Consider the following 13,663-nt stretch of genomic DNA (forward strand, 5'->3'; position numbering starts at 1 on the left):
AATTAAATTAATACATTTATGAAAAGATTCAGTAATTTCAGTAATTTAGTAGTTTTCATTTTAGCATACAGAATGCAGTTACTCTGCAGAGTATGACAGCAATTTTCTTTTAATACAATAATAGTGTTGTACTTTGTACCTGAGGATATAGAAGTTTGCCTCCTGAACACTACTGGATATTTTGAGAAAGTGTGTGAAAAACAGTTTAACTGTTTCTTTTCCAAAATAATCCATCATAGGACACTATTGGCCCCAAGTAAAGTCCATCTCCTGCACACAACTTCACCTTAAAAGCAAAGCTATTTTTGACCGCAGCAATTAGTATCCTCATGTTCCAAACACTAAATTCTATTTTCTCATTAATTTTTAAACCAATGTGGCTCCAACTTAAAATAAACTGTACATCAAAAGAATGGAAAACAAACAGCCAGGAACACAATTTGACGAATTGGATTTATTTAGTTTATTTAGCTAAACAGGGTCCACTGGATCTCTTTAATAGGCTGACAGTTGCACTGGGCTGGTTAATAAAACATTCAACACAGTGTCTTCAGCCAATATAGAAATGCAAATCCCACCAGAAATATTTTATTCATGAAACAGTAATTTCAGTTACTACCAAAGCTCAAAAACCCCCACAAAACCCACAACCCTACCTTTCTTGCAAACAAACAGTGCCATCTAGTGCTGATATTTAAGGAAAGAAAGATGAAAAGGTCTGAAAATGCTCTATAATGGTTTGTTCTAGTATCAAGATCTTCTCTTTGAACCGAACTTCTTTACTCTCTTTAGAAGGAACTCGCACTTGAAATACCTTCACCTGAGAGAGAGAGTTAGGAATGAAAGGGGTTTTAAAGGAAAGTATGGTGGAAAATGTTTACATGTTTTCTTAATTTCTTTGTCTGCTACTGTTTTTAATGATGCTGCATTCACTAGTTTAGCAGAGCAGGAATAAGTTTCAGTGGTCCAAGAAGCACATTAAAAAGGTGAGCCAAATTTTCTTCCCTCTCAATACCCTGTAAGCATGGACAGTCAAGTCCCAAATGCACACTGCTCTTCATCACCGTAATCAGAGCAGGACAGCCACAACTAAGCAAGTTTTTAGGGTAGGCTGCTATATTTCTGGCTGTGATCCTCAGTTCAAACCAGATTAAATTTCTATGGAGACTGACCAGAAAAAATATTCTGTGGGCCACAGGTATATCATACAATGAAATGTTCAAACAAAATATAATGAAACTACAGCACCTTGTGTCTTTGTCTCAAAGGGAAGGCTCAGAAGCATTTTATCACCTGTAAGAATGCCTGCTAAATGAAGGAAGGGATGAGAATTTAACTTTGCACTCAGCATGTGATGTAAGGTATTTGCCTGAGCTATCTTTACATGTTTTATTTTTTAAAAAAATTCCTGGTGAAAGGACAAACTAAGAGTGAAGAAACCCACAGCTGCCTGCATATGGTCCCCTGAAAATTCCTTATAGCTTACAACATGAAATAAAGCAACAGCCATTCAACATGGAAATTACAACACTAGTAATCCAGCAGGAAATAAGAGCCTTTGGGAAAAGAGAACATATTCTGTGCAAAGAGGCATCTTTCAAAGTGGTGATTAACTGTATATTAAGCAGGGGGACAGCAACTGGCCCTATTCAACCCCAGCACAGCATCCTTCCAGTAGCTGTTGCTAGTGTCAACCTTGTGTTTCTTTTTAGACTATCAGTCTTGGAGAAACTGCTTTGGAAACATTTTTGTTGAAAAGTGGTATATAAATAACTCCACCACATTCAGGCCTAGAAATTGAAATAGTATTAAAGTTTAGGGGCACAGACAGGTTCAGCACAGGAGCTGTACAAAGCCCTTGATATCTGAGCATTCATTTCCCATGGTTTCAGCTATTTAGAGTCCACCTGCCTGATTTAGTTAGTTATCACAGGGGATCGTTTCACTTATTCACACGTATAACCCCCATCATAACTAAACTGTCCCAGCCACTCACACCTCTGTGTGCACCAGCTGAGAAGCGGGGAAGAGCTGCCAATAAATTGCCACTCTCCCCACCAGTGCTCCCTCTAATAGGAATTCCCAGATGTTGTGGACTACAACTCCCATAATCTCCAAGCAAAAGCCATTGCACCTGGGGATTCTGGGAGTTGTAGTCATCAACATCTGGGAACCCCTGTTAGAGGGAACACTGCTCCCCACTTCCCAGCTAGTGCATTTGGCAGCACGAGTGGCTGGGTGACTTTCCTGCTGCTTCTAAGCATCTCCACTTCCCTGGGAAGCAGAGTTGCTTAAAGAGGCAGCAGGAAAGGCATCCAGCCAATCACACCGCCTCTTTAAGCCTCCCCACGCATCAGCAAGGGAGAGTGGCAATTTCAGAGTGGCCACTCTGCCCACTTCCAAGCTAGCGCATGGGAGGCTTAAAGAGGAGGCGTGAGTGACTGGGACACCCTAAGTGTCCCAGCCGCTTGCACCATCTGATTGCTGAACCAAACCCTATTTTGGGGTTTAGGTTAAATACTCCAGTATAACAGATTCACTGTTCATGGGACTTTCCCAGAACATAATCCACATTATATTGGAGGGCTTCCAGTACTTCTAACCGATCCCCTGTCAGCAAATGTAATCCAGACCAAAATCTCTTTGTGTTGGTAAAGTACAATTAGATTTGACATATCATAGCCATGAGATGCCCGTCTATACTTCCAAAGTTCCAAAGTAGTGGGAAAGGATGTAGTTACAGTTCCTCCCATCCAGTTGGTCAGTCAGTCCATCTATCTTTCCTTTGTAGCAAAGCAATACTCCATGCAGAAGAAGGGAGGGAGAAATGGATTCTTGAGAGCAGGAAATGCAGATCTACATCTTCTCTTGTTGCATGGGACATTTTAAAGGTAGAGAAATTCCGGGTTGTGATACTGAGACCTTAGGTGTAATTCTCTCTTTATTAAATGAATGTGAAGAAGAATGGCAGCAGGCAAGCCTAAATTAATTGGGTGGGAATAAAATTACTTAACCTAGCTGTCCATTCCCTTTACACTTTTTATGTCAATCCTTTCTCCAGCTCCTTCATGCAGCTCACTGCCAAGCACAGAATAAGGCTCTGTAAGTAGGACCCTAAAGCTTATGAGCAAATAAATAAAGCAAGCTTCACTTGAGATAGTCCCTAAGGAATCTCAATTAAGACATTCATAGCTCTAGAGGTTAATTATAAATTAAGATTGTTAAATTGTCTTTCACACTTCCTTCTAAGAGATCACTTCATCACTGGTAAGTTTAATGAAGAAATAACTCTGTCTTCTGAGATACATATAATGGGGTGGGGGTGGGGAATGTCATATTATCCTTTTCAAATGCAGCAGGGCCTAAATTTTGGAGGTATCTTTGAGTTTTAGCCAGCTGCCTTATGGCTCAGTTTCTGCTGAAAACTTCAGTTTGAGACCTAAAGGCCAGTTCTCACAAGCAACACTCAGAAATAGTCAACTACTTTCCCTAACACTTTGTTCGTGATGAATAGTCATGGGAAAGCCTCACCAAATTCCTGCAGGGTATGCCTTGATTTGGTGACACACCCAATCAAATGTGAGCCAATTGTCGAATCATAACAAATCCACGTTCTACAAGAAAACTATACTTAAACAGTGTGAATTGACCAAACACACTAAAAGATCATGCAGTTACTTTGGCACATAGATATTATTTTCCACAGATCTGAGGCAGGGATCAAGTGTGCCACATGGTCTTCTCTTCCACATGACTGACTGACTACTGCCTTTAGGGGAATGTAATTTCATGATAAACAGTTTACTTGGTGAGTAAGCATCTGATGCCCTGACCCCTCAACAGACAGAGCATGCCAGACAGCTGACGAAGCTTATCCAGGGAAGGATTAGACAAGAGTTCTGCTGAATTCTAACAAGACTTTCAGGTTTAAAATAAATGAGGTAATCAGTAGCAGAATTTGGGTATTCTTTATTTGTCATTTGTTTATGGAAGCGACAGATTTATTTCACAAGCAAGTATTCTATTGTGGGATTAGTGCATTTTCCCAGTACCAAAAATACAGTATTGTGTTGCTGTGAGAAAAATGCACTCCATCACTCTAACTCTTACTTTGGTGTACTTGTGAGTGCTGCATAGAATGCAGGGTTACTGCCCGCCACCTAGATATGCACTGGATATAATGGCATTACAAGTAACATGTAACATGATGATTCTATTCCTCCCTCCTTCCCCCACCCACACCTTCTAATACACCTTTAAACATTGATCAGGGCATAGATGGATTTTTTAAAAATTGATTAATCTTCAAGGCCATCTCAATTTCCAAATAAATGGCAAAAATTTACAAATTTTTACAGATTACAATGGTGGCCCTTGGCTTGGCAATGGGACTTCTAATGGCCCCAGGACCCTGACAAGTGCTCATCTTGACTGATCCCTTACCTCTGTCATATCCATGTGAACAGGGCCGTCCCTAGGGGCTGGGGGTGAATCAGTATGTGTCTCCTTAACATTTCATATCATTACAGAATCATACTGATTGATAACATACAGTGTAAATAGTGTAAGTGAGGTTTTTGGACATATCTAACCAGCTTGAACATCAAGTGCATTTCTAAAGAAAACAAACAAACACAGAACACATGCTTCACAGTTCTCATTCAGACCTTCTGGGCTGTAAGCCAACTTGAGCACAGTACATTTATAAATAAATAAAATATATTGTTTGCTTATTGCAGAAGTGTTTGTAATTTTCTGCCATGAAACAAGCCACTTATAGGACATTTTGGTGTGTGTTTTAAATTAATTAAAAACCTAGCAATTCCCCAATCCATTCCAAGTTAAATATTCAGTGTCTTCCCTACATCTGTGCCCAATATCAAAGCCCTATGGCAAGCCAATCCCTAAATATTCAGCGGGGGGGGGGAGAATAACCACAAAAAGGAAATCACATTATACCTCCACTACTAAGCCTGAGGAGTCAGACTGTCAGCAAGCAGAGGCAGGGCAAGGCAGGGCGTCTGCACAGAGCTGTGGTAGGCAAGGGCAGCCAGCGCAGGCCACTCTGCCTCCTTCCTTCCTTCCTTGCTGCAGCAGGCAGTCTGCAGGCTTCAGCGAGGCCCACAGGAGAGGCCTCTCTGGAAGACCTGCCCACCCAACAAACAGCTGAAAGGCAGAGAAGAAACGAGCTGCAGCAGCTTGCCTGGAAGGAGCCTTTCAGTCACAGGCAAGCCTGCGTTTTACACATACACACACACACACGGACCACTCTCGGCAGGGCTCCACAGGGAAATAAAAAATGTTGGAACCAGACTGGGAGAGAGAGCAGGACAGGCAGTGTGCCCAGAATGGCACCTGTGCCAGCACGGGGCTGGGGATGATCTCCCCAGTCACCCCACCTGAAGACCAGCCCTGCATGTGAAAGAGGTACACATCCATATGGCAATTATAGTATCATGCTTTGCTTAAAAAGATTACCACACAATAACTTTCTTTCCACCATATAAACAAGTGTGTCGATATGCACTGGTAAATTTCTCTCAAAAAGGCTTTGTGCATAAAGTACAATCTGCTACCTTTCTGTGAAATCATGGGAACATATTATAGGCAGTGCCCCTAGGAGAAAAAGAGTTTTCTCCATATCCCTATTAATACAGGAATAATAAATTGTTGCTGAACTCAGATCCAAAAGATACAGATATTGTACATTATTTACAAAGCCATTGAATTTTAAATGGCTTGACAGTTAATATGCAAGACAGTTAATGTTTTTATATAATCACTGGACACCCAAGTAGAGATTTATTTATTTATTTGACATATTTGTATACCGCCCAAAACTTACCTCTCTGGGCAGTTTACAATAAAATACAAATTCAAATAATTTAAGATGTAAAACAATGTCAAAACTTTAAATCAGCATCTAATTAAAAGCCTGGGTGAAATTTTAGAAGTGGTCAGAGATGGGGAAGCACTTATTACAGCAGAGAGAGGGTTCCAAAGCCTCAGGGCAGCAGCAGAGAAGGCACATCCCGGTGCAGAGCCAGTGGCAACTGCAGACGAACCTTTCCTAATGATCTCAATGGGTGGTGGGGTTCATGGAAAACAAGATGTTATCTGAAATACCCAGGCCCTAAGCTGTTTAAGGCTCTAATGGTTATAACCAGCACCTTGTATTTTGCCCAGAAACATATCAGCAGCCAGTGTAGCTCTTTCAAAACTGGAATAATATGGTCTCTACAAGATGACCCAGTGACCGACCAACCAACTGGCTGCCAAATTCTAGACCACTTGCAGTTTCTGGACTATGTACAAAGGCAGCCCCCACAAAGAACGCATTGTAGTAGTCAAGTCTGGAGGTTACCAGCATATGTACCATCATTCAGAGGTCTTTTATCTCAACAGACGGACATAGCTGGAGTATCAGACAAAGCTCATAGAAAGCACTTCTGGCCGCTGCCTCTGCCTGGAACACCAGGGAGAGGCTTGGATCCAGAATCACCCCAGACTGTGTACCTGCTCCTTCTGGGCAAGTGTGACCCCATCCAGATACTGCTCTGGTGAGTTTGCTGTTCCTGTTCTCCACCAGGGCATTAACAGAATCATCAGCAGAGCAACACTAAATCCCTAGAAGGCTTCTTGGAATCCTATTGGATCCAATAACGATCTCAGGCAGACCATCCTAATGGGCCTCTCATCCCTATGAAAATGGTGTGTGATTGTGAGTCCAACCTTAACCAGATGGTGGTTCATCCATGAAAATGGGGAAATCATGTTAGTCCCCACCCACAGAACACCACCCTGATCAGAGTGAAAGACCAGGTCAAGTGTGTGACCAACAATGTGTGTCAGTCCCAAGACCACTTGGGATAGGCCCATAGTTGCTATGGCCTCTATGAACTCCTGAGCCGCCCTGGACAGATTGGTCCCAAAATGAAGTACCTCCACCAACACCACAAGACTGGGGGACCAGTACACCATCAGCATTTGCCATTTTGTTGCCCACTCTCCTAGTTTGGAGAGATCATATTGGAGCTCCTCACTCTCTCCTTTGGATTTCACTAACCGAAATAGTTTGGTGCTTCACGAAGTTGGCCACTTCACTGCTTACCCCAACTTCTAGGTAATGTATGAATAAAATTAAAAAGCACCAGTTTCCAGTACAGATGCCTGGGGGACCCCACTTCTTACTTCCGTCCATTATGAAAACTCTCCATTTTTACCTACCCTTTGTTTCCTCTCCTTCAACCAGTTAGCAATCCACACATGTACTTGTCCCCTTATCCCATGACTGTTTTCTCAGAAGTCTTTGATGAGGAACTTTGTCAAAAGCTTTTTGAAAATCCAGGTATACTATGTCAACAGGATTACTGTTATCCACACACATGTTCACACTCTCAAACAACTCCAGAAGGTTGGTGAGGCAACATTTACCTTCGCAGAAGCCATGCTGGTTCTCTTTCAACAGTTTAACACTTTTATCCTTGAGAATGTTTTCCATCAATTTGCTTGGAACAGACGTTAAACTAACTGGCTTATAATTTCCCAGATCTCCCCTGTATCCCTTTTTGAAAACTGGTGTTACACTGGGCTCCAGTACAGATCCTGATTGTAGGGCTAAGTTATACCATGGTTAACACTGGCTCAGGCCTAATAGTTAACCATGGCTAAGACTGGTAGAGGACAAGGAAATTAACATGTGAGAATTAACATGTAATCTTACAGCAATTACGAGTGTGTGTGTGTGTGTGTGTGTGTGTGTGTGTGTGTGTGAGTGTGTGTGTGAGAGAGAGAGAGAGAACGAGTACGTGTGTCTCAGCTCTGAGTTAAGCCTTTCATGCAGCAATACGGGAGGAGTCTTATACACATTATATATAAATTGCAATATTGCAATTATGTTACTAAAGGCTGGATTCTCAAAAGTAGGAATGTTGGCAAAAACTGCTAGACAAAATTTCTATCTGTCAACACCTCTTTAAAGCAATACCCAAAAATGTTTTGTGCAACTCCACATCTGGCCACAAGATAGAGCTAGCTACATAACACTCAATAAGCTACAATATAAAACAAGCATTTGTATGTTGCTTAGCATTCAATACTGCAGTCATTTGATTTTACTAGCAATAAACTCTCATAACATTCTAAAATGCAATTAGTCAAACAGAGAAGATCAACAACAATTATTACATAATTGTCTGCTACAACGTCTTACCTGCATCTTTGGAGACTACATAGCCAGACACAAACACATTGGGGTTTGTATCCCCAAGAGCTTGCTCAAACATTTTTTTCCCCTATTTCCTCCTCAGCACAGCAGCCTCCTCTGCCATCCAAAAATCCACTCCTGAGAGTTGAGGAACTCAGCAGAACAGAATTGTATGTAGCGCAAAGACTGTACAGCAAGGGGAGATTAATTCAAGTTCCTTCTGTCACTCAAATTCCTTCTGCTCATTCAAGAGGCACTTAGAATACAACGCTTGTAATTTTTATTTTCTTTGTTCAGGATCAAGTCAGAGTTGTATCCTATCAACTCTGGATACCAAGTTGTATCCAAACTTGCATCCTATCTTTTAAACACTACTATGTCTGAATAAAAGATATTTTAGCACATGCTCTATGTTTCTTGTTCTGCAGGACCAGCATGGCTACTCAGATATATCATGATTGCCCAAAAGGGCATCCTTAATGTACTGTATATGAAGCACTTCTAAAGACTGTTAATCCCAATTGTACTGATCCATGCAAACTTTATATCTGAATCTTAAGAAAAAGCTTATTCTACAAGTAATAAGCTACTTGTCAGGTAAATGCCATACAACATTTCCAGAAACATGGCAACTCCAAGGGAGCCATGGGATTGTCCCAATGATGAGTATGGTCCACCAAGAGCATGTTTTGCTACTACCTGCTTCTTTCAGAGGACCAGTACCTCCGTGGGAAGTATGAACAGGCCTAGAGAGCGAGTTTGAAAGAACTTGTAGTACAATTGTAGCTACCTTCTAACTGTGCAACTACCCTGAATGGTGAAAGTCAATTTGCAGTGTGAGCATGCAGTCACTCTTTGAGTGAATGCAAAGTGAGAAGATTCCTGGAATACATATTATTTGACTTATTTTTGTCCTTAGTAGACACTGAAAGAAAATACCACAAAAGCAAAGTGCTATCCAAGCTGAACAAAATAACAAAATCAATTACAATTGCTAAGAAAAATGTTGCAGCTCCATCTATGCTGAAGTGCATTTCATCTATGCATGGCAGAAAATTAAGCCACTCTGAATAGACATAGCCTTATGTCTTAGGTTATGATGTATCTCTCTTACTGCACTACTCACTTTTCTGGGTTTTTTTGTTTTGGGGCGGGGAGATGTTACACCAGGGGAGTTATTAAAGGCAGAGGTAGATTGGTGGGCACCGGTCTTAGCCAGTCTTTTTACATATATAGATCAGGCTGTGCAAACCCCAGAAGAATGGAATACGGCCGTTATTGTTCCAATATTCAAAAGTGATCAGTGTTCCAATCCTGTGAATTATCATCCAATAAGTAAAATGTAAGCAAGACATCTATGTCAAAAGCTTATTGAGTGGGCAGAACATAATAATGTTCTTAGAGAGGAACAGGTCAGCTTTCAACCTGGTCATTCCACACTGGACCAGGCCTTGGTTTTGCATCACCTCACGGAAAAATATACCAGTAATAATGCCTCCTTATATGCGGCATTTATCGACTTCCAAGCTGCCTTTGACTCAATTCATAGATCTCGTTTATGGAGTAAACTAGCCAAAACTTCAATAGACCTTCACCTACTCTCACTCATTCACATGCTGTATGAAAATACTTTTGTGAGAGTTAAGTATGATACTATTGGCCATTTATCTGATCCAGTTTCCACACAGAGGGGGATTATACAAGGTTGTATTTTAGCCCCCTTTCTTTTCAACTTTTATATTATTATTTTTAATTCCCCTCCTGGATAGCCCTGATGTTCATCAACCAAAGCTAGCAGGTAGACCTACTTCTATACTGCTTTATGCCGACGATGCGGTTATGTTACACTCGTTGACATGCAAAGAGCTTTGAGAATACTCATGTAATTTTGTGAGTATGAATCTCTTATTACCCATGTCTAAACTCATGGTATTTAGTAAGAGACCAAAAAATCATAAATGGGCAATAAATGACAATAAATGGTTCAACAGGTTAAAACTTGTAAATATTTAAGTATTGTTTTTCACTCCGGAGGATCGTGGAAACCGCATTATGAGTATGTGGCAGCAAGTGCCAAAAGGCGTGCAACTGCAGTTAAAACATTTTTCTATACTAAAGCTGGATATTATATTCCAGCAGCCCTTAAGGTGCTCCAGGCCAAAATATTAACCCAAATGTTATACGGGATACAGTCTTCCCTACAGGTAACTTTTCTATATCAGAAACTGTTCAGGCGGGCTTCCTTCAGGCTAGTTTTCATCTTCCTAAATGTGTTTCCAATGCCACCTTATGCCTTGAAGCTGGAGTGATTAGAGTTGAAGCCCAGGCGTGGTTATATCTGATTAATTTTTGGCTTAAACTCCACACCCGCCCCTTGGGCCTTGGGCCGTTAGTGTTGGAAGATGAATTCCAGTCATCCTGGCAAATAACTCACAGGTCATCATTGGTAAGTGTGGGTTCTCATGGCAATATCTGTCATCTTTAACACCTGATGCTGCTAAAAAGATAGTCAAGCAAAGAGTGCTAGATATGGAGAAACAAAGAGAACTAAGTTTGATTACTGCAAAGAATACCTTAGGTAGTTTTTTGAACTATCCCCAGCCAGCAGGATATTTGATACGCCTGACCACTTTAATCCATAGAAGAGCTTCCTCACAGGCAAACGTTAACGTGTTACCTTCTGTGGTGTTAGAAGGGAGGTTTAAGGTAATTCCCTTAAGGAATCGGTTATGCCCTTTTGGCGCTGGAGTTGTTGAGTTGGTAGCTCATGTGCCTTTACACTGTGCCTTTTATAGGACTATTCGCCCTATATGGATATAACCTCTTTTAAAAGACAAACCAGGTTATTCTGATGATTGTTATGTTTCTTATTTTTTAATGGATGGCCATGAGGAGGTTACAGAGAGGATTGCAAGATTTTGTGCTGCAGCATGTAAAATGAGAAGAGATAAACTTAGCTGTGTATGACCTTACTTTGTAACTCAGTTTTATGTAATTTATTCTTTTGATGTTGTATATTTTTATTGTATTGTATTGTTTTTATTCTTTGGGTTTTTTGGTCATGGACTGTAATAATAAATTTGATTTGATTTGATGTTGCACAAACTACACATTGAGACCTTGTGGAGAATCTGTTCATTGCAGCCAGTACAATTATAACTATTACTATTATTATATACATTTTTATATCCCACTCTTCCTCCAAGGAGCCCAGTGCGGTGTACTACATACTTAAGTTTCTCCTCACAACAACCCTGTGAAGTAGATTAGGCTGAGAGAGAAGTGATTGGCCTAGAGTCACCCCACAAGTATCATGGCTGAATGGGAATTTGAACTCGGGTCTCCCCGGTCATAGTCCAGCACTCTAACCACTACACCATGCTGGCTCTCTAAACTAAAAAAAAAAAAATCCTCCCCTTGAAGTTCATGCTTGGCTTCATGTAACACGAACAGTGGCCAACTGGCTCAAGCACACTGTTGACTAGCTGAAAGAGTTCCAAGTAAAGGAGACTAAAGATCCCAAGCAAACTCTACATCTGCTGATATAGTAAGAGTAACACCAATAATGGACAAGGTCCAAGTCAAAACATGGCTACTTTCCCACTTTGGTTTAATATACATTCTGCAATACAAATGTGCTTTGCTAACTTTAGTTCTTTGTGTAAAAAAGAAAAAAAGAAAAGGGAGTGGACAACAGTGAGATAATGGGCCTGGCATGGTTTGTTGCAACTTCAGACTTCCATATGAAAAGTGTTGAGATAGTATGTGAAATGGAAGGCAGATATAACAAAACAAAAATTCTTGAACAATGTCAGCATTTTTAGAGAGAAAATGCTTTCTGCCATTCTTCTACAGCAACCAAATGGTGATTGGAGGAAAGAATCATCACACCCACAATGAAGCTTCTGTGCAGCAGCATCACACCCTCTCACATACAAAATACCACACATAATATAACTCACAAAATCAGCTTCAAGTTTTTCCATCTCTTGCTTGTAGCTCCTCATTCTGCTGCTGTACATGCCTCGGCTCTGTGGAGGGATTTCTCGAACTTCAAGTTCCATTTGTTCCAACTAGTGATTAAAAACATGAAGAGGAAAGGAAATGAGAGAAAAGATAAATCAGATTGATTTGATGTACAAAAAGCCAATGCTTCAGGAAAGATTTCTTGAGCATAGTTCCAAATTACTCTTGCAAAAAGTCTTGTGGAATCTTAAGGCAGATTTACTATGGCATTAACTTTAACGGACTTGTCAGATAAAAAGTCTTTTCCTCGGCTGGCAGATAGTTACAGTACAGATACATATACCCATATACAGTATAACACAAAAAAAACCCTGGAAACTAATGTTAGGGAGAGTTGTACGCAGGGTGGATTTGATTTAAATCAAACTGTTTTAAATCACGATTTAAATCACTAGCAGGGTGGATAAAAATAAAAAAAATCTGATTTAAATAAAAAAAATCCAATCTTTTTGATTTAAATCAAATTTTTTTTATTTAAATCGGATTTTTTTTTATTTTTATCCACCCTGCTAGTGATTTAAATCGTGATTTAAATCAGTTTGATTTAAATCAAATCCACCCTGGTTGTACATCTTGTAGAATTCAAATGCATATACAATACCAGATAGATCCATTCACAAGTTCAGTCACTATGGTGATACTATTCTTCTAATTATGATGTACCAACTGAATGCCTGTAATGGGGGGCAGGGGGAGAAGCAGATTCCTACTTAAGTCAGAATAGAACAGAACAGAATTCTGGTTCTGCAATTAACTCCGGAACCTCTCCCTAAAATCTTTTTGTCTAAAGTCAGCAACAGAATGTCCTGGGAGAGTGAATGTTTTCATACTGGTTTTTGACTTTGCCAGTTGTTTAGTTGTAATATCAGTGTGCATTTATTCTCTTGTGTAAGGACTGATCAGTTTGTCCCACTTAGGCAGCAGCAGGGCATTGGTGGTAGACAATGGGCATGCATCATGTTGGAGGATGAGAAAACAAATGAGTCCCGAACAGTATGGCTAATATTATACTATATTATCAAGTCCCATCATAATGTCACAATGGTAATCTTGTCTCTTCTGCCTAGAAGGATTTTTAAAGTGTAAAATATTTTCACACACTCATGCACAAGGCTCAGGAAATCCACTAGTCCTCTAGTCCAGAGTTTCTCAACGTGTGGGTCCCCAGATGTTATTGGACTTCAACTCCCATAATCCCCAGCTCCAGTGGCCTTTGGTTGGGGATTATGGGAGTTGAAGTCCAATTACATTTGGGGACCCACACGTTGAGAAACCCTGCTCTAGTCCATGGTGAATGGAAAATGATGCCTGAAAAAAAATCCTGACACGTAATGTACAAACATAGCTCGAGGACAAGCAAAACATTTTGTCTGGCTGGTGAACTGAGCCAACATTTCTTACCCCTGCTCATGCATTTGGCTTTCTGCCCCC

The 13,663-nt window shown here is 40.5% G+C and overlaps 1 protein-coding gene across 8 annotated transcripts in view; it reads right to left on the reverse strand.

Moving 5' to 3' along the window:
* The window catches only part of VTI1A (vesicle transport through interaction with t-SNAREs 1A), a 433,539-nt gene that overhangs the window by 400,517 nt on the left and 19,359 nt on the right, over positions 1 to 13,663 (reverse strand). For all 8 annotated transcript variants that reach the window (XR_008319202.1, XR_008319201.1, XR_008319199.1 and 5 more), the window contains exon 3: positions 12,169 to 12,279. Coding sequence is in view for 5 of the 8 variants with exons in the window: in XM_053308124.1 (XP_053164099.1) it covers positions 12,169 to 12,279 (111 nt within the window). In the remaining 3 variants the exon portion in view is untranslated. The remainder of the gene's footprint in view (positions 1 to 12,168; positions 12,280 to 13,663) is intronic.

Source organism: Hemicordylus capensis, chromosome 3 (assembly GCF_027244095.1).
Source record: "Hemicordylus capensis ecotype Gifberg chromosome 3, rHemCap1.1.pri, whole genome shotgun sequence".
NCBI classification, from domain to species: Eukaryota; Metazoa; Chordata; class Lepidosauria; order Squamata; family Cordylidae; genus Hemicordylus; species Hemicordylus capensis.